Source organism: Salvelinus alpinus, chromosome 6 (genome assembly GCF_045679555.1).
Source record: "Salvelinus alpinus chromosome 6, SLU_Salpinus.1, whole genome shotgun sequence".
Lineage (NCBI taxonomy): Eukaryota > Metazoa > Chordata > Actinopteri > Salmoniformes > Salmonidae > Salvelinus > Salvelinus alpinus.
The window spans coordinates 30,898,326-30,916,843 of NC_092091.1; the positions used below are offsets into that span (position 1 = coordinate 30,898,326).

The following is an 18,518-nucleotide window of genomic DNA, read 5'->3' on the forward strand; positions in this document are numbered from 1 at the left end:
TATGGAAAATTTCTGGGATCTTTTATTTCAGCTCATGAAACATGGGACCAACACTTTACATGTTGCGTTTATATTTTTTGTTCAGCGTAATAGTGACTTGTCTGGGTGTTACTAGTTACCACAGCCACAAAGTCATAAAGCCCACCTATTTCCACAATTTATCTTCTTAAAATCTGGTTTTAAACCTAACCACAGTGCTAACCTTATGCCTAACCCTAAGCTTAATTAAGACCAAAAAGCTCTTCTTTTTTTTTTATTCATGTTTACGATATTTGTGGTTGTGGAAATCCATAGGTACCTTATGTCAAATCTCCGCTCTTAGTTTAGTCAACCAGAACATTCGCAGTTTGGTCCTTTCCAACGGATCTCCTGGATAACTCTGTATTATGTCTACATTATTATGTCTGCTAAAACAGCTGACATCTGAAGACAAACATTCTTATGCACATTGTATTTGACATAGGCGCGCGCGCCACACAATTTTGTCTATATGTCAGATTCACCACGATGGAACATGTATCGACATTGGAAGAAACATTTTCTTCGCATGCATAAGACTTTCAACAGCAGCTATAATAAATTGAATAACTGATAACCCATTTATTCCGTAAAATGCATCGGTTACAGTGAAAGTAACCTACAAATAAAACCGAATCCCATTATGAAAAAGAAAACGTTTTGTCCCGATGCATTTTTCTCACGCGAATTTCAATCTTACCTTTTAATATAGATATAATTGGGTAGCTCCTTCGTCTGCCAGCGATTTAAGTGAACGCGCTGAATGAAATACAACTAGATTCCAAAGTGGGAAAGAAGCCGGTCTTCTTCACTGGGTGCCTTTAAGCGCGCGCTCTCACTCTGGTGCTCGTGAGACTGTTCCAGTAAATAACATATCACTCCCCCTCTATCCTCAGACCCCTATCCTTCTCGCGGGGCTGACAGTTTGATTCTCGTTTTGGGGGATATTGTAGACTAGGCTACTATTTTTTCAGTCTTCATGCCACAATGTAATTGTGGGCATGTTTGCTTTGCATCCTGTGAATTGCGTATCCTATTCTTGTACTTTCTCATCCTAACGCCTGTGACCCAGTACATATTATCACTGCAGTCCAGTGGTTGCATGCATCAGCCAAACGTAAACAATGTGGTCTTTTTTTGTTAGGGGAAAGTTAAATAGTTTTAGAGCCATGAAAATATTCTGTCAGCTTGCAGCCTTGCACTCTTAAATAAGAATGCTCAGCAGTAGTCCTCTCCCCATCAGTTACTCTTCAATTGTCTCTTTCTTCAATAGCTGTTGAAAGAGTGACAAAGGAATATGCTGAGTTGAGTAAAACTGAATACATATATTAGGCCTATACTAATGTGGTAGTAAACCGGGGGAAAACTGTTTCAGCAAGTCTGCACAATTTCCCAAGTGCATGGAACCCCTGGTGGCTGTAATTGTTATGTCTGGTATGTGTACTGAACCTTACTTCTCCTGGTACATTAATTCAGCCTTGAAAAGGGAGAGTTGCACTATGGCTGTTTCACTGAACTAAATATATATACACTACTGTTCAAAAGTTTGGCGTCGCTTAGAAATGTCCTTGTTTTTTAAAGGAAAGCACATTTTTTGTCCATTAAAATAACATAAAATTGATCAGAAATACAGTGTAGACATTGTTAACGTTGTAAATGACTATTGTAGCTGGAAACAGCAGATTTCTTTATGGAATATCTACATTAGGCGTACAGAAGCCCATTATCAGCAACCATCACTCCTGTGTTCCAATGGCACGTTGTGTTAGCCTTTTAAAATGATAAACTTGGATTAGGTAATTGATCAGAAACCCCTTTTGCAATTATGTTAGCACAGGTGAAAACTGTTGTTCTGATTAAAGAATCAATAAAACTGGCCTTCTTTAGACTAGTTGAGTATATGGAGCATCAGCATTTGTGGGTTCAATTACAGGCTCAAAATGGTCAGAAACAAATAACTTTCTTCTGAAACTCATGCCTTTTCTTGTTCTGAGAAATGAAGGCTATTCCATGCGAGAAATTGTCAAGAAACTGAAGATCTCGTACAATGCTGTGTACTACTCCCTTCACAGAACAGCGCAAACTGGCTTTAACCAGAATAGAAAGAGTGGGAGGCCCCAGTGCACAACTGAGCAAGAGGACAAGTACAATAGTGTCTAGTTTGAGAAACAGAAGCCTCACAAGTCCTCAACTGGCAGCTTCATTAAATAGTACCTGCAAAACATCAGTCTCAATGTCAACAGTGAAGAGGCGACTCTGGGATGCTTCACCATCTGGCTGTCCGATGGACGAATCTGGGTTTGGCGGATGCCAGGAGAACGCTACATGCCCCAATGCATAGTGCCAACTGTATAGTTTTGGTGGAGGAGGAATAATGGTCTGGGCTTGTTTTCATGTTTCGGGATAGGCTCTTTAGTTCCAGTGAAGGGAAATCTTAACGCTACAGTGTACAATGACATTCTAAACAATTATGTGGTTCCAACCTTGTGGCAACAGTTTGGGGAAGTCCCTTTCCTGTTTCAGCATGACAATGCCCCCGTGCATAAAGCGAGCTCCATACAGAAATAGTTTGTCTAGTTCGGTGTGGAAGAACTTGACAGGCCTGCACGGAGACCTGACCTCAACCCCATCGAACACCTTTGGGCTGAATTGGAACGCTGACTACGAGCCAGTCCTAATCGCCCAACACCAGTGCCCGACCTCACTAATGCATGTGGCTGAATGGAACCAAGTACCCGCAGCAATGTTCCAACATCTAGTGGAAAGCCTTCCCAGAAGAGTGGAGGCTGTTATTACAGCAAAAGGGGGACAAACTCCATATTAATGCCCATGATTGGAATGAGATGTTCGACAAGCAGGTGTCAACATACTTTTGGTCACGTAGTGCATCTCCTTTGCCTTAATCCTTCATGGCAATAATGGGATCTGTAAATGATTACTGGTCTGTTCAATTCACTGCTACTAATAAAAAAGCACACGTTAGAAAGATGAGAATGAATGAGAACATTTATTGAAAACTTTAGAGCAGTCAAAAGGAAAGAAATCTGAGTTAAGTCAGCTAATCCACTGGTTAACAGAAGGAACACCCCTTTATCCCAGGCACAGTAAGGAACATGTAGTGACAGCAAGGTTACTTATATTCTTTAAAAAAGGTCATTTTTCAATAGACCAGATACTGTGCCAAGTTCGAATGTGTGTAAACACTTTTTTATAAACTGAATGGTCCCTCTGGCTATCATTCTTTACCCCTCCCCCTCCTATGCCTTCTCTGCCTGGTACTGTTGGTGCAGCATTAAGACATCTGACTGGGACACCCTGTTCCAGCCCTCACTGTGTACGTGGTAGAGGTTGACCTGTCCTCCACTGTAGGCGTCGCGGTAAGTGGCCTGGTAGATGGCCCTGCGGCCCAGATCACAGGCCTCCTCCACAGTCAGGTCCTTCTGCTTCAGACCGCTGTCCACGATGCCATACGCGTACATGGAGCCAGATCCCACAGCAAACAGGTCCCCGCAGACACGGTTCCCCTCAGAGTCCACGTAGTAGAGGCCTGGAAGGCGTTAGAAGGTGGAATGTTAACCCTCTACTACTGTACATCGTTGCCCCCAGGCAACAGAAAAACATTTGCCCCTCACACCCCTCCATATATTTCTGTTTGTATTCCTACACATGACAATAATGTCTGTACCCAATCCAATGAGGTGCAAAAGTTGGTATGATATAAATTGGGGGAGGGACCTTATTTTAGGAAGCAGAGCAACGTGAGCACAAGGTGTGAGCAAATGGTAAAATATATGCAAAGAATTAAATGTATAACGTGACAATAAAAAAATATGTTATTGTGTATGAACCCCTAAAGAAGCATATTTTGTTTTTATACACATTAAAAATATATATACACTACCGGTCCAAAGTTTTAGAACACATATTCATGGGTTTTTCTTTATTTTTACTATTTTCTACATTGTAGAATAATAATGACATCAAAACTATGAAATAGCACATATTTTTTTTTATTTCACCTTTATTTAACCAGGTAGGCCAGTTGAGAACAAGTTCTCATTTACAACTGCGACCTGGCCAAGGTAAGGCTAAGTAGTGCGACAAAAAACAACACAGAGTTACACATGGGATAAACAAAAATACAGTCAATAACAATAGAAAAATCTATATAGTGTGTGCAAATGGAGTAAGGAGGTAAGGCAATAAATAGGCCATAGTAGCGCAGTAATAACAATTTAGCAAATTAACACTGGAGTGATAGATGTGCAGATGATGATGTGTAAGTAGAAATACTGGTGTGCTAAAGAGCAAAAAAGTAAATAGAAACAATATGGGGATGAGGAAGGTAGTTGGTTGGATGGGCTATGTACAGCGATCGGTAAGCTGCTCAGATAGCTGATGCTTAAAGTTAGTGAAGAAGATATAAGTCTCCAACTTCAGCGATTTTTGCAATTCGTTCCAGTCATTGGCAGCATAGAACTGGAAGGAAAGGTGGCCAAAGGAGGTGTTGGCTTTGGGGATGACCAGTGAGATATACCTGCTGGAGCACATGCTACGGGTGGGTGTTATGGTGACCAGCGAGCTGAGATAAGGTGGGGCTTTACCTAGCAAAGACTTATATATGACCTGGAGCCAGTGGGTCTGGCAATGAATATGTAGCGAGGGCCAGCCGACGAGAGCATACAGGTCGCAGTGGTGGGTGGTATATGGGGCTTTGGTGACAAAACGGATGGCACTGTGATAGACTGCATCCAGTTTGCTGAGTAGAGTGTTGGAGGCTATTTGGTAAATGACATCGCCAAAGTCATGGATCGGTAGGATAGTCAGTTTTACGAGGGTATGTTTGGCAGCGTGAGTGAAGGAGGCCTTGTTGCGAAATAGGAAGCCGATTCTAGATTTAATTTTGAATTGGAGATGCTTAATATGAATCTGGAAGGAGAGTTTACAGTCTAGCCAGACACCTAGGTATTTGTAGTTGTCCACATATTCTAAGTCAAAACCGTCCCGAGTAGTGATGCTAGTCGGGCGGGTGCGTGCGGGCAAGCTCATTTGTTAACACAGTGCCCAAAGGGCCAGATTTATACAGAATGGTGTCGTCTGTATAGAGGTGGATCAAGGAATCACCAACAGCAAGAGCGACATCATTGATATATACAGAGAAAAGAGTCGGCCCGAGAACTGAACCCTGTGGTACCCCCATAGAGACTGCCAGAGGTCCGGACAACAGGCCCTCCGATTTGACACACTGAACTCTATCTGAGAAGTAGTTGGTGAACCAGGCGAGGCAGTCATTTGAGAAACCAAGGCTGTTGAGTCTGCCGATAAGAATACAGTGATTGACAGAGTCGAAAGCCTTGGCCAGGTCGATGAAGACGGCTGCACAGTACTGTTTTTTTAATCGATGGCGGTTATGATATCGTTTAGTACCTTGAGCGTGGCTGAGGTGCACCCATGACCAGCTCGGAAACCGGATTGCACAGTGGAGATGGTACGGTGGGATTCGAAATGATCAGTGATCTGTTTGTTAACTTGGCTTTCGAAGACCTTAGAAAGACAGGGCAGGATAGATATAGGTCTGTAACAGTTTGGGTCTAGAGTGTCACCCCCTTTGAAGAGGGGGATGACCGTGGCAGCTTTCCAATCTTTAGGAATTTCGGACGATACGAAAGAGAGGTTGAACAGACTAGTAATAGGGGTTGCGACAATGGCAGCGGATTATTTTAGAAAGAGAGGGTCCAGATTGTCTAGCCCAGCTGATTTGTACGGGTCCAGGTTTTGCAGCTCTTTCAGAACATCTACTGTCTGGATTTGGGTGGAGAAGCTGGGGAGGCTTGGGCAAGTAGCTGCGGGGGGGTGCAGAGCTGTTGGCCGGAGTTGGGGTAGCCAGAAGAAAAGCATGGCCAGCCGTAGAGAAATGCTTATTGAAATTCTCGATTATCGTGGATTTATCGGTGGTGATAGTTTATCCTAGCCTGGGAGGAGGTGCTCTTATTCTCCATGGACTTTACAGTGTTCCAGAACTTTTGGGAGTTAGAGCTACAGGATGCAAATTTCTGTTTGAAAAAGCTAGCCTTTGCTTTCCTAACTGACTTTATGTATTGGTTCCTGGTTGCTACTTGGAATCATGTAGTAAGCAAAAAAGTGTTAAACAAATCAAAATATATTTTAGAATCTTCAAATAGCCACCCTTTGCCTTGATGACAGCTTTGCACACGCTTGGCATTTTTGGTTCCAACGGCCGTGTGTGGTATATCACCGGCTGAGCGTCAACGGACGGTGGCAATTCAACATGTAGAATCACCGGGAAATGAAAAGACAATTTTATTAACTTATTTAACTACGCAAGTCAGTTAAGAACAAATTCTTATTTACAATGACGGCCTACCAAAAGACCTCGTGCGAGGGCTGGGGTTAAAAATAAAAATATAGGACAACACACATCGCGACGAGAGAGACATGCGGCTGATGTTGTGGTCGTTATGGTGTGTCCCGTCTCTTATTATTGTAGTCTATACTGCACTCTTTAGCCACAACAACTTTAATATGCAGCATGATAGGGAGGAAAGGCACCTCTCCTTTTTAAGGGGAAGGATGTGCCATACATTCGTAACTCATGGGAAATATGACATTTAGGCTACTGCAATCTTTATGTGGCTCACGTGTGCAATTCAAAATTAAGATCCCTAGTTATCTAATTTTGCAGTCTAGGACAGCATGATCTGATAGAGACTAGGGACAGTATATCAGCATGGAGTATATGGTGTCCCTGTCCAGCTTACACATTTGTGTAAGGATGGGCCTTTGACCTTTGACTGTCCGAGTACTCACATAATTTTTTTTTGAGTACTTGACTCATCAAATGAAAAAAAAATGCTATTTTTAGAATGAGGGCCGCACTAGAAAAAAAAAGCACATTTATCTACAGTGGTTCCTCCTTTAAAAGTTGCGAGTTTACACCGTAGGACTTAGAGGTACCCAGCATCACAGCTTCATTGCTCCAGACCACCACAAGGGGGAGTTAGAGCACTCATTATGCATTTGGGTCCCAAGGTTTTTATATTACCAATCAAATCAAGTGGTTCCAATGACGAATTTGATGCGAGCCACCCATCCCTGGTGGCTTTCTTCAACAAAGATGGTTGACAAAACATTACGAGGGGAGCAGATGTAAGTAATTATAACGAGTCAAGCTAAAAATGTACAATTGAGAGGAATATGTTAGTTAATGTGCAACAATGCCTAATTTATAACCATTACAGATAACAAATCCTAATTGCATCATATATATATATTCCCCCCCCCAGTCAATAAAAAAACAAACAAGTGCCGTTTAAGATTAATTAATTGAAACTGTAATATCAACTGGTTATATTATATCTTCAATCTTCAAAAAAGGTAGTAACCTCAGCAGTGTGGCACTTGATTAGAAGCCTATGGCTGTGCAATGGCATAGCCGTGTTTTGTTAATTTAGCAGACAAGATGCTCTTATTTCCAGAGCCCTTACCACAGTCAAGACACCTATTTTATGGTAAGAAAATATAATGTAACAGAATAGAACAGAAGAGTGCGAAGTGATTGGCTTACCGCGTCTGGAACAGTTATTCTCAAAGAGTGATCATTTGGAACGGAGCGCAATTTGGCAAGTTGAAAGACATTTTTCAGGGTTACAAACTAAAATCTGTCTTCTTTTCAATATACAGACATTCGATTTATTGTATTATGTCGGTTCCTAGGAATTTTCTAAATGGATTAACAATCCTACATTGAATTATGGCCATGACATAAGTTTGGTGAGTAGGCCTAGGTTTAATGATTCTGATGAAAATATGCTCTGTCTTTATCAAACTAATGTTATTGCATATTGTCAGTGTGGAAACTGTCTATGTTTGGGGGGGGGGGGGGTGATAGCCTAGGTCAGAGATGGGCCCCCAACTTACAATTATTTGTAATTATTTTTTACGAAAAAATGTAATAAAAAAACTCAGTCGAGGTCTCAACTTACTGTTGAAGAGTTAGAATAAACAAGGTGCATCAGCAGTCACTCAATTAGCACATCAGATTTTTTTTTAGATTGGTAAATTAGTCTACTGGTCAGTTATTTAAACTTGTAGTAAGTGTGGTCTAATTACAGACCGGGGTGGGTCACATTTATCATCAGTTATCATATCAAAAACTGCAAATATTTGTATCCAGATCATTTGTATTCAGATCACGTTTCCTAAACAGACCATTTCTCTCTCCGCCCCATGGCAAAATGTGTAGAATTGCAGGAAATTAGCTGTAAAACAGATAATTTCTCTCCGCCCCATGGCAAAATGTGTAGAATTGCAGGAAATTAGCTGTAAAACAGATCATTTCTCTCTGCGCACCATGGCAAAATGTGTAGAATTGCAGGAAATTAGCTGTAAAACAGATCATTTCTCTCTGCGCCCTATGGCAAAATGTGTAGAATTGCAGGAAATTAGCTGTAAAACAGATCATTTCTCTCTGCGCCCCATGGCAAAATGTGTAGAATTGCAGGAAATTAGCTGTAAAACAGATAATTTCTCTCCGCCCCATGGCAAAATGAGTAGAATTGCAAGAAATGCTGTAAAACAGATAATTTCTCTCCGCCCCATGGCAAAATGAGTAGAATTGCAAGAAATGCTGTAAAACAGATAATTTCTCTCCGCCCCATGGCAAAATGAGTAGAATTGCAAGAAATTAACTTTAAAACATTTATTTTATTTTAAATCTTCGCTGTCACGAGGGGGGCCGCTAAAATGTTTTGCCACTAGCAGTATGCAAAGTAGGGTAGTCACAGCCACAAAGTAATAAACCCTAGCCTGTTCCTACAATTTCACTTCTTAAAATCCTATTGTAAACCTAACACTTAGCCACACTTAACCTTATGCCTAACATTTAATTAAGACCAAAAATCATATTTTAGTTATGAAATTTTACAATACATTTTGACTGTCTTTATGGTAACTAGTGACAATCACAAAGTAGCCTAAGCGATACCGATTAATCGGCCGATTTTTTAAAAATGTATTTGTAATAATGACAATTACAACAATACTGAATGAACACTTATTTTAACTTAATATAATACATCAATAAAAACAATTTCGCCTCAAATAAATAATGAAACATGTTCAATTTGGTTTAATGACCAGATGACCAGCCTATGTACAATACAATAATGTACATTTACATTAAGTGGTTTGTAAGGATGGTGAATTAATACTGCACAATAAGTGGTTGTTTTCTATGTTTGATTAATGTAGTTTTTTTTATTTGATGTGGATGTTTTGTCTATGACCATAACTTTACACCTTTTGATGTAAATGTTTGAGGACAAGGTTTTGTTCTTACTGTATACATTTAGAATGACAATCGCATGACAAAAATTCTGATTTTTCAGGGGGTGCTGCAGCACCCTTACTTCCTGCGGCTATAATAGTACGATGTTATCGCTGTTACATCAGAGATTACCATAAACTATGTGATGAAATGTTGTCTTGAAGACTATGTTAATTTGTTTTGACTAGTGTTCCATTTTACATGTGTATTTACAGGACAGAACAAAACCAAGCCAAGCATCAAAGTTCTGCTCGCTAAATTCCTTTTCCACTGGTTCTCACTCAATTGCGTTCCGACCGCTCCCTCTACACATATGTGCTGTGTGCGCCTACAGAAATAAAGGCCTATAAAAAAATGTATCTATCTGATGGGATACACAAGCTACATTCCTTGCCAAATGACAACAGTTTTATCACAAATTCAAAATGGACTGGTTGACTAAAGTAGGGAAATACAGTGGGGCAAAAAAGTATTTAGTCTGCCACCAATTGTGCTAGTTCTCCCACTTAAAATGACAAGAGAGGCCTGTAATTTTCATCATAGGTACACTTCAACTATGACAGACAAAATTTGAAAAAAATAAATCCAGAAAATCACATTGTAGGATTTTTAATGAATTTATTTGCAAATTATGGTGGAAAATAAGTATTTGGTCAATAACAAAAGTGTCTCAATACTTTGTTATATACCCTTTGTTGGCAATGACAGAGGTCAAACGTTTTCTGTAAGTCTTCACAAGGTTTTCACACACTGTTGCTGGTATTTTGGCCCATTCCTCCATGCAGATCTCCTCTAGAGCAGTGATGTTTTGGGGCTGTTGCTGGGCAACACGGACTTTCACCTCCCTCCAAAGATTTTCTATGGGGTTGAGATCTGGAGACTGGCTAGGCCACTCCAGGACCTTGAAATGCTTCTTACGAAGCCACTCCTTCGTTGCCCGGGCGGTGTGTTTGGGATCATTGTCATGTTGAAAGACCCAGCCACGTTTCATCTTCAATGCCCTTGCTGATGGAAGGAGGGTTTCACTCAAAATCTCACGATACATGGCCCCATTCATTCTTTCCTTTACACGGACCAGTTGTCCTGGTCCCTTTGCAGAAAAACAACCCCATAGCATGATGTTTCCACCCCCATGCTTCACAGTAGGTATGGTGTTCTTTGGATGCAACTCAGCATTCTTTGTCCTCCAAACACGACGAGTTGAGTTTTTACCAAAAAGTTATATTTTGGTTTCATCTGACCATATGACATTCTCCCAATCTTCTTCTGGATCATCCAAATGCTCTCTAGCAAACTTCAGACGGGCCTGGACATGTACTGGCTTAAGCAGGGGGACACGTCTGGCACTGCAGGATTTGAGTCCCTGGCGGCGTAGTGTGTTACTGATGGTAAGCTTTGTTACTTTGGTCCCAGCTCTCTGCAGGTCATTCACTAGGTCCCCCCGTGTGGTTCTGGGATTTTTGCTCACCGTTCTTGTGATCATTTTGACCCCACGGGGTGAGATCTTGCGTGGAGCCCCAGATCGAGGGAGATTATCAGTGGTCTTGTATGTCTTCCATTTCCTAATAATTGCTCCCACAGTTGATTTCTTCAAACCAAGCTGCTTACCTATTGCAGATTCAGTCTTCCCAGCCTGGTGCAGGTCTACAATTTTGTTTCTGGTGTCCTTTGACAGCTCTTTGGTCTTGGCCATAGTGGAGTTTGGAGTGTGACTGTTTGAGGTTGTGTACAGGTGTCTTTTATACTGATAACAAGTTCAAACAGGTGCCATTAATACAGGTAACGGGTGGAGGACAGAGGAGCCTCTTAAAGAAGAAGTTACAGGTCTGTGAGAGCTAGAAATCTTGCTTGTTTGTAGGTGACCAAATACTTATTTTCCACCATAATTTGCAAATAAATTCATTAAAAATCCTACAATGTGATTTTCTGGATTTTTTCCCCTCGTTTTGTCTGTCATAGTTGAAGTGTACCTATGATGAAAATTACAGGCCTCTCTCGTCTTTTTAAGTGGGAGAACTTGCACAATTGGTGGCTGACTAAATACTTTTTTGCCCCACTGTATGAAAGCTGGTGGTTCCTTTAACATGAGTCTTCAATATTCCCAGGTAAGAAGTTTTAGGTTGTAGTTATTGTAGGAATTATAGGACTATTTCTCTCTATACCATTTGTATTTCATATACCTTTGACTATTGGATGTTCTTATAGGCACTTTAGTATTGCCAGTGTAACAGTATAGCTTCCATCCCTCTCCTCACCGCTACCTGGGCTCGAACCAGGAACACATCGACAACAGCCACCCTTGAAGCCCCGTTACCCATGCAGAGCAAGGGAAACTACTCCAAGTCTCAGAGCGAGTGACGTTTGAAACGCTATTAGCGCGCACCCCGCTAACTAGCTAGCCATTTCACATCGGTTACACCAGCCTAATCTCAGGAGTTGATAGGCTTGAATTCATAAACAGCAGAGCTGCTGGCAAAACGCACGAAAGTGCTGTTTGAATGAATGCTTACGAGCCTGCTGGTGCCCACCATCGCTCAGTCAGACTGCTCTATCAAATCAGACTTAATTATAACAACCTTCAATGTTATGTCATAATTACGTAAAATTCGGGCAAATTAGTTCGCAATGAGCCAGGCGGCCCAGACTGTTGCATATACCCTGACTCTGCGTGCAATGAACACAAGAGAAGTGACACAATTTCACCTGGTTAATATTGCCTGCTAACCTGGATTTCTTTTAGCTAAATATGCAGGTTTAAAAATATATACTTCTGTGTATTGATTTTAAGAAAGGCATTGATGTTTATGGTTAGGTACACGTTGGAGCAACGACAGTCCTTTTTCGAGAATGCGCACTGCATCGATTATATGCAACGCAGAACACGCTAGATAAACTAGTAATATCATCAACCATGTGTAGTTATAACTAGTGATTAGGATTGATTGTTTTTTATAAGATAAGTTTAATGCTAGCTAGCAACTTACCTTGGCTTCTTACTGCATTCGCGTAACAGGCGGGCTCCTCGTGAGGCAGGTGGTTAGAGCGTTGGACTAGTTAACCGTAAGGTTGGAAGATTAAATCCCTGAGCTGACAAGGTAAAAATCGGTCGTTCTGCCCCTGCACAAGGCAGTTAATCCACCGTTCCTAGGCCGTCATTGAAAATAAGAATGTGTTCTTAACTGACTTGCCTAGTTAAATAAAGGTGTAATTAAAAAAATAAAATAATAATAATAATAATTCGGCGTCCAAAATTACCAATTTCCGATTGTTATGAAAACTTGAAATCGGCCCTAATTAAATCGGCCATTCCAATTAATCGGTCGACCTCTACTCCACAGCTTCAAATATCTCCACTCGGGTCGCCGAATTGCTAGCTTTTTGGCAATGCAACTGGCTAGCACGTGTTTGCGAAGCAGACAATCACTAGTTCGAGCCCAGTAAGAGGCTAGGGACAGTGAAAGAAGCTTTACTGCTAAACTAGCACATTGACGCCGGTAATACAGCGTCATATCACATCCATACCTGGTCCAGTCTTGTCCCAGCCACACACCATGGTTCCCATGCTGAGGCCCATGCCTTTGTACTGGTACACCATGTTGGCCAGTAGCTTGGAGGCGGCTGCCACAGAGATGCGCTCCTTGTTGCGGAGCTCGTAGACGCGGCACTGGCGGGCCAGCAGGCGCTCCCAGAAGCTGCAGTCAGCAGCCCCTCCAGCCATTGTGCCCAACAGGTAGGGATTGATCTCTATCACCTTTTTCACTGTCTGGGAGGCGATGTAGGCGCCTGCTGTGGCCCTGGAGTCCACCGCCACGATCACACCATGCTGGAACTGAGGGGAAAAGGACATGGAGGCAGAAGTTAGACAATGGCTAGCCAAGGGGGTAATAGCTAGGCCTATATAACTCTAGACTTGATTATTTCAGATGTCATTGTTTAAAGTTATTTTCAGAATAACTACCAACCCTTTAATGTTAGCTAACTAACTAAGTTTAAACAAGAAGTAGCCTATCTGACTAGCTAAAATGGCCATTGACATGAAGCACTCATTTTTGCCTGCTTATGTGCTCATTTATTGTGTTGTTTATTTCTTCAGTTGCGTAAGGACACTTACGCAGGGTTATAGGTCACTGGTAACGTGATTGCGTACACAGTTGACCAGCAAGAGTTAGCACAGGTGAGAGGCGCTTGTTATGGAATGCACATCACGTTGGTACGGCAATGCTTTGTTATGGAACTATGCATTTAATATTCTGCAAAAAAAAATGTACATTCAACCTTTATTTAACTATGCAAGTCAGTTAAGAACAAATTCTTATTTACAATGACGGCCTACACCGGCCACCGCTGGGCCAATTGTGCTCCGTCCTATGGGACTCCCAATCACGGCCGGTTGTGATACAGTCTGAATGAATGGTCCATATAAAGATCTAAATGGCTAGCCAACGGGGAATCCAGTTGTAACGTTATGTGAGCGCGCGATTAATTGCTCTCAAACAATGGTTACTTGTTAGCTAGCACATCGTGCAAACGGTTTAAAGACGAAGCGAGTCATCCCACTCCCTCATTCTTTCTGGTTTATGTACAGTAAACGAACTGAACTAAGCAGACCAGCCGCTAATGCGTTGGTGCCTAAACCACCCATTAAGCCGACCTTAACTGATGTCTTATTTTCCAATGGTAAACGGCCTCAGTGGGACGTCTTCATTTATCCACCATATTTGTTAGCGAGTAACGTTACACTTACTTTGAAGGCTAATGTGGTTGTGCCATGAAGGAATTCTATCTTTCTTTCTGGCCCATCTCCGTCAGAGCAGGCGGTTCTCACAGCGAAAGAGAGGCTATCTCCCCCTACAGACTCCAAACCCAACTCTGTTTCATACAAACCACTGGCGAAGCCACGACGCTTGCGACCATAGTTTGAAAAGTCTACTGACTCACTCTGCAACACATTAGCAAGAGCCATCTTTAAATAAGAATGATGAAAATACCACTTCCGTTGTTATCAAAACAGTTTTCCCGGTAAAGGAAATGCGTCACAGATTTGCAGTTTTGCACCTCGTTCAGTTTTCTTCGAGATGGCCCCCCAATAGTTCATTATCGACTTCGCAATATCGATTACAAAAGTTCACTATGGGCTTATGTAAACATTTGTTTACCTATGATAAAGAAACACTCTTAACAATGTGATGATTCACAATGATGCAGTGTTAGCCTACAAAATACATATTTATTATTTGTTGAGATAAATACATGTCGTTTTTCAATTACTAAAGATCTCTGTCTGGACACAGTGTGATTTACCCATAGTCACTTCAATGTATTTCCCCCACCCCCTCCCTCACTATACTTAAACAATGAATTCCATCACAATTCTAATGTCATAAAAGCAGTGTTGGTCTCTGGCAATTATGCTGCATAGGTCTAATTTTCTAAAGACGAGAAACTTGTCATTCCAATAACTTAATTTCCAATTTTCACTATGAAGAGGAAAGGTGTGAGTGCAACATTCTTGTGGCGATACAGCTTTTTTATGTGTAGTTGCTCCACAGACAAGATGTAGTCCATGCACATACAGTAAAAGACAGATAACTGCAAACAAAGATGTCAAAGACAAATATCAGGAAAGTTTCAGAGATTACCTGTCTGCTGCTGACTCTGTTGAGTCTTGGAAGTCTCAACCCTACTACTCCAAGGAACCATGGATGTCCTTTGATGAGCCGGCGTACCCAGCAGAAACGTCCTGGATTTACTTCCCCTGGCAGATAGCGCCTCCTTCACCCCATCGCCAGCGCTGAGCCTCCAGCATGTGGAGAGATATGGACAAGGGAGATGAGCCAACCCCAGAGGTGAGCTTCCTTGACAACCTCTATGAGCCTTACCACAGACTTCCCATGTTTTCCTCTATGACAGGGCCCAGTGACAAGTGCCAAGCCTCCAGCATGTGTTACGATATGGAGAAGGCCTGCTCATCCTCATGCAACCTGAGCCGACCCCAAGGGAGATCCTTCAGCTTTACTGCAGACTCCCCGTGTTTGTCTCTTTGATGAGGGGGAAGGGGGCAGACGCAAGTTTAGGACCAGGATGTGGCCCAGCTTCTGCTCTGCAGTCCAGGGACATCTGAGGACCAGGTTGTGGCCCAATTTTCTTTCTGCAGTCCAGGGACATCTTGCATTGAAGCTTCTAGTCCAGAGACTTCTTATCAATTCTCTGAAATTATCAATCTGATGACTTCTCAGAAATACAATATTTTCTTAACTCTGTCACTGTTGTCCGAGACAGATTAGCTACAAGTACTTGATTTAGAAATCAAAGTCAAAAATGTGATTTCCTAGGTTACATAATGTGAATAATGTTGTTATTATGAACAGAGGGGAGTCTCGTGCTTTCAAGCGGGTCCACTAGGTTTTAAAGTCAATTAAAACATGCCCTCTAATGTTTATAAAAATTATTAACATTAATGTAGGCTATTTCAGTAATACTCTAAAAGGCTGCAATTATTGGCTCATATACATTTATTATTTTCTTTCTTCTGCTAAGCTTCTCTCTCCTCACACTAGCCTTCTTTATAACCCTAACTACTGATCTCCTCATCCTTTTCCCCCTCTCTATCCCTCCTCTCCTTTACCTTCACTCTTTCTCTCTCCTTCTCTCTGTAATACTCCTCTCTCAGCTCTTCTCTGTCCGTGCAAGTTCACCCATGTGAGGTGACATGGTACACATCCACAAAGTTACCAGAGATTACGTCTCTGTGTGGCCCTGTACACAGCCTCCCTGTCCAGTGAGAGGAGTTCCTCCAGCCCCCACCGCAACCCTCCATCCAGCACAGAGTAGGCATAGAACAGCTTTCCCTGCAGCCGTGTCCCATCACTGCAGACATATTACAGGCTCGGGCCAGACAGCACCTGCCTACCTCTACCTCCAGCAGACATTTCACTGTACTTGTGCACTTGACATTAACAATGCGAAACGTGTACAGTGCTGCCCACTCATGGCTGGTGAGAGGCACTGCCTCTTATCCTGTCCCTCTGCTTGAGAGATTGGTTCACTTGCAGTTGTCTTTGCCTGATCATCTGTTTCACTCCCCATCATTGATCTTTTCTCCTGAACCATCCCTCTGCTGCCATGCTCAAGAGGACGTGTCTCCACCTCTCTTCCATCACAGCCACACAGAGTGGCCGCCACACACAGCTCAGTGCCCTTAACGGGTGCATCATGTGGTTTAGCAGCTTGGCAGCACCAGCTGTGGACAGTCTCCTGGCGTGGCGAAGGTGGTAGAGCCGGAGTTCCTGAGTCAGAATCCTTCTCCAGAGGGGACAGTCGGCAGACGTGATGAGGTTTGGTGCAATGTTTGGGTTGATTTGGCCAAACTGTATGGGGCTTTCACTTAGGTATCAATATAAAGATGCAGTGGGCTTCAACTGTAGCTCCACGACAAGTCACTGCTTGTTGTATCTCTGGTTCTCTTCCCAAAATGCAAGGAGGTGTTTTCCTGGTCTATTTGAAGTGAAGCTGAAAATTTCATCTGGAGGCAAGAAAAGAGTCCTGAAACCATACAGATCCTGTAATGCCATTGAAAAAAATGGGTCCGTTAATATGTCAAATTACTTATTTATTGATTATTTATTTCCTCTCCAATGTCAATTATTGATTCTAATGTTTTTAGTCTTTGAGAGTCAGTCGAGGTCTGTTTGTCTCTGAGAGTGGGGATGCACTGATCTAAATGTAATAAAAAGTATGATTTTTATACAGTAAATGATCCCTCAGTTGTATTGTCTAAACACGTAGCGTGATATCAATAGCATTAGGTTACCTCATTACCGGGGTGCATTAAATATGGAGTAAACCACGCCAGTCATCAAAAACTGTGCCTGAACATGATACCTGTCTCATAAATCATATTGGTATGCTGATTGTACTTGTGTTGATTTAGATTTATGAAATTAGATTGTGTCTGTAGTTCAGTCTATCCCCCTATTGGTGAGCCAAAAACATGCACACCTGTGTTTAAAAAGTAGGCTGCACATTGGCCTGTGTACAGAGGCAGACTATTTGCCTGATGACTCATCCTGAATTTAAATTCGCTGGGTTAGTGCTATCTGGAATCCTTGGGAAATTCCCTTGCCTAAACCCTAAACTTTACCATAACCCTTACCAAACCCCCTTACTTTAACCATTTTAAATTTCAACTTCAATGAGGTGACTTCCAGGGGAGAACAACTGCCCCCTCATTGAAGCCATGAAGTTCAAGAACGATGTATGTCCTTGAACTGATTATTGTAAAATGGCACACAGAAGAAGTTATTAGGGCAATTTAGTTGCAGGCTAGATCAGTGCTGCCCCCTCATTGAGTAGCTGAAGTTGAAGGCCAACACTGTACTTCAGGCTGCCGTTAGCAACTAAATTATCCTTGTAACTTCTTCTGTGTGCGATTTTAAAATAGTCAGTTCAAGGACATACATCTGGTGTAATTGAAACAATTATTGGTACCATGATTGACTTCAAAACATATATTTATTTACACGAAGATTGCCATTTTTCCATTCACTATAATAGGGGATCCTGTTTTCTGCAAACAATTCCTGCAGTACAGCGGTTGGCCTTGAACCTCGTGGCTTCAATGAGAGGTGGCAGTCATTCTCCCCTGACTACTATTCACATAGTCATTGGGTGACTTCCGAGTCGGAACGTCCGAAGAACACAGAGGTTCTTGACCACCTTTGCCAAGGATCCTCTTTAGACTTTTTTTTGGCACCATACAGGAAACATTAGTGAGCGTGGCGTTTGGTCAGAGGGTTGTGATTGGGTAGCCAGGCAACCAGACTATAGCAATCATTCCATAAAAATGTAATTTTACATTTACATTTAAGTCATTTAGCAGACGCTCTTATCCAGAGCGACTTACAAATTGGTGCATTCACCTTATGATATCCAGTGGAACAACCACTTTACAATAGTGCATCTAACTCTTTTAAGGGGGGGGGGGGTTAGAAGGATTACTTTATCCTATCCTAGGTATTCCTTAAAGAGGTGGGGTTTCAGGTGTCTCCGGAAGGTGGTGATTGACTCCGCTGACCTGGCGTCGTGAGGGAGTTTGTTCCACCATTGGGGTGCCAGAGCAGCGAACAGTTTTGACTGGGCTGAGCGGGAACTGTAC

The 18,518-nt window shown here is 42.1% G+C and overlaps 1 protein-coding gene and 1 pseudogene across 1 annotated transcript; both read right to left on the reverse strand.

Annotated features, from left to right (window-relative positions):
• Positions 1 to 3,006: 3,006 nt before the first annotated feature.
• On the reverse strand, positions 3,007 to 14,472 carry LOC139578547 (proteasome subunit beta type-5-like). The gene is made up of 3 exons (XM_071406289.1): positions 14,109 to 14,472; positions 12,887 to 13,193; positions 3,007 to 3,565 (listed from the first exon to the last, which is right to left on the reverse strand). Exons 1-3 carry the CDS (start codon positions 14,325 to 14,327, stop codon positions 3,276 to 3,278), a joined length of 816 nt encoding a protein of 271 aa, XP_071262390.1. The 5' UTR covers positions 14,328 to 14,472; the 3' UTR covers positions 3,007 to 3,275.
• A 1,463-nt stretch (positions 14,473 to 15,935) lies between these two features.
• LOC139579679 (proteasome subunit beta type-11-like) lies at positions 15,936 to 17,538 on the reverse strand (annotated as a pseudogene).
• Positions 17,539 to 18,518: the final 980 nt, after the last annotated feature.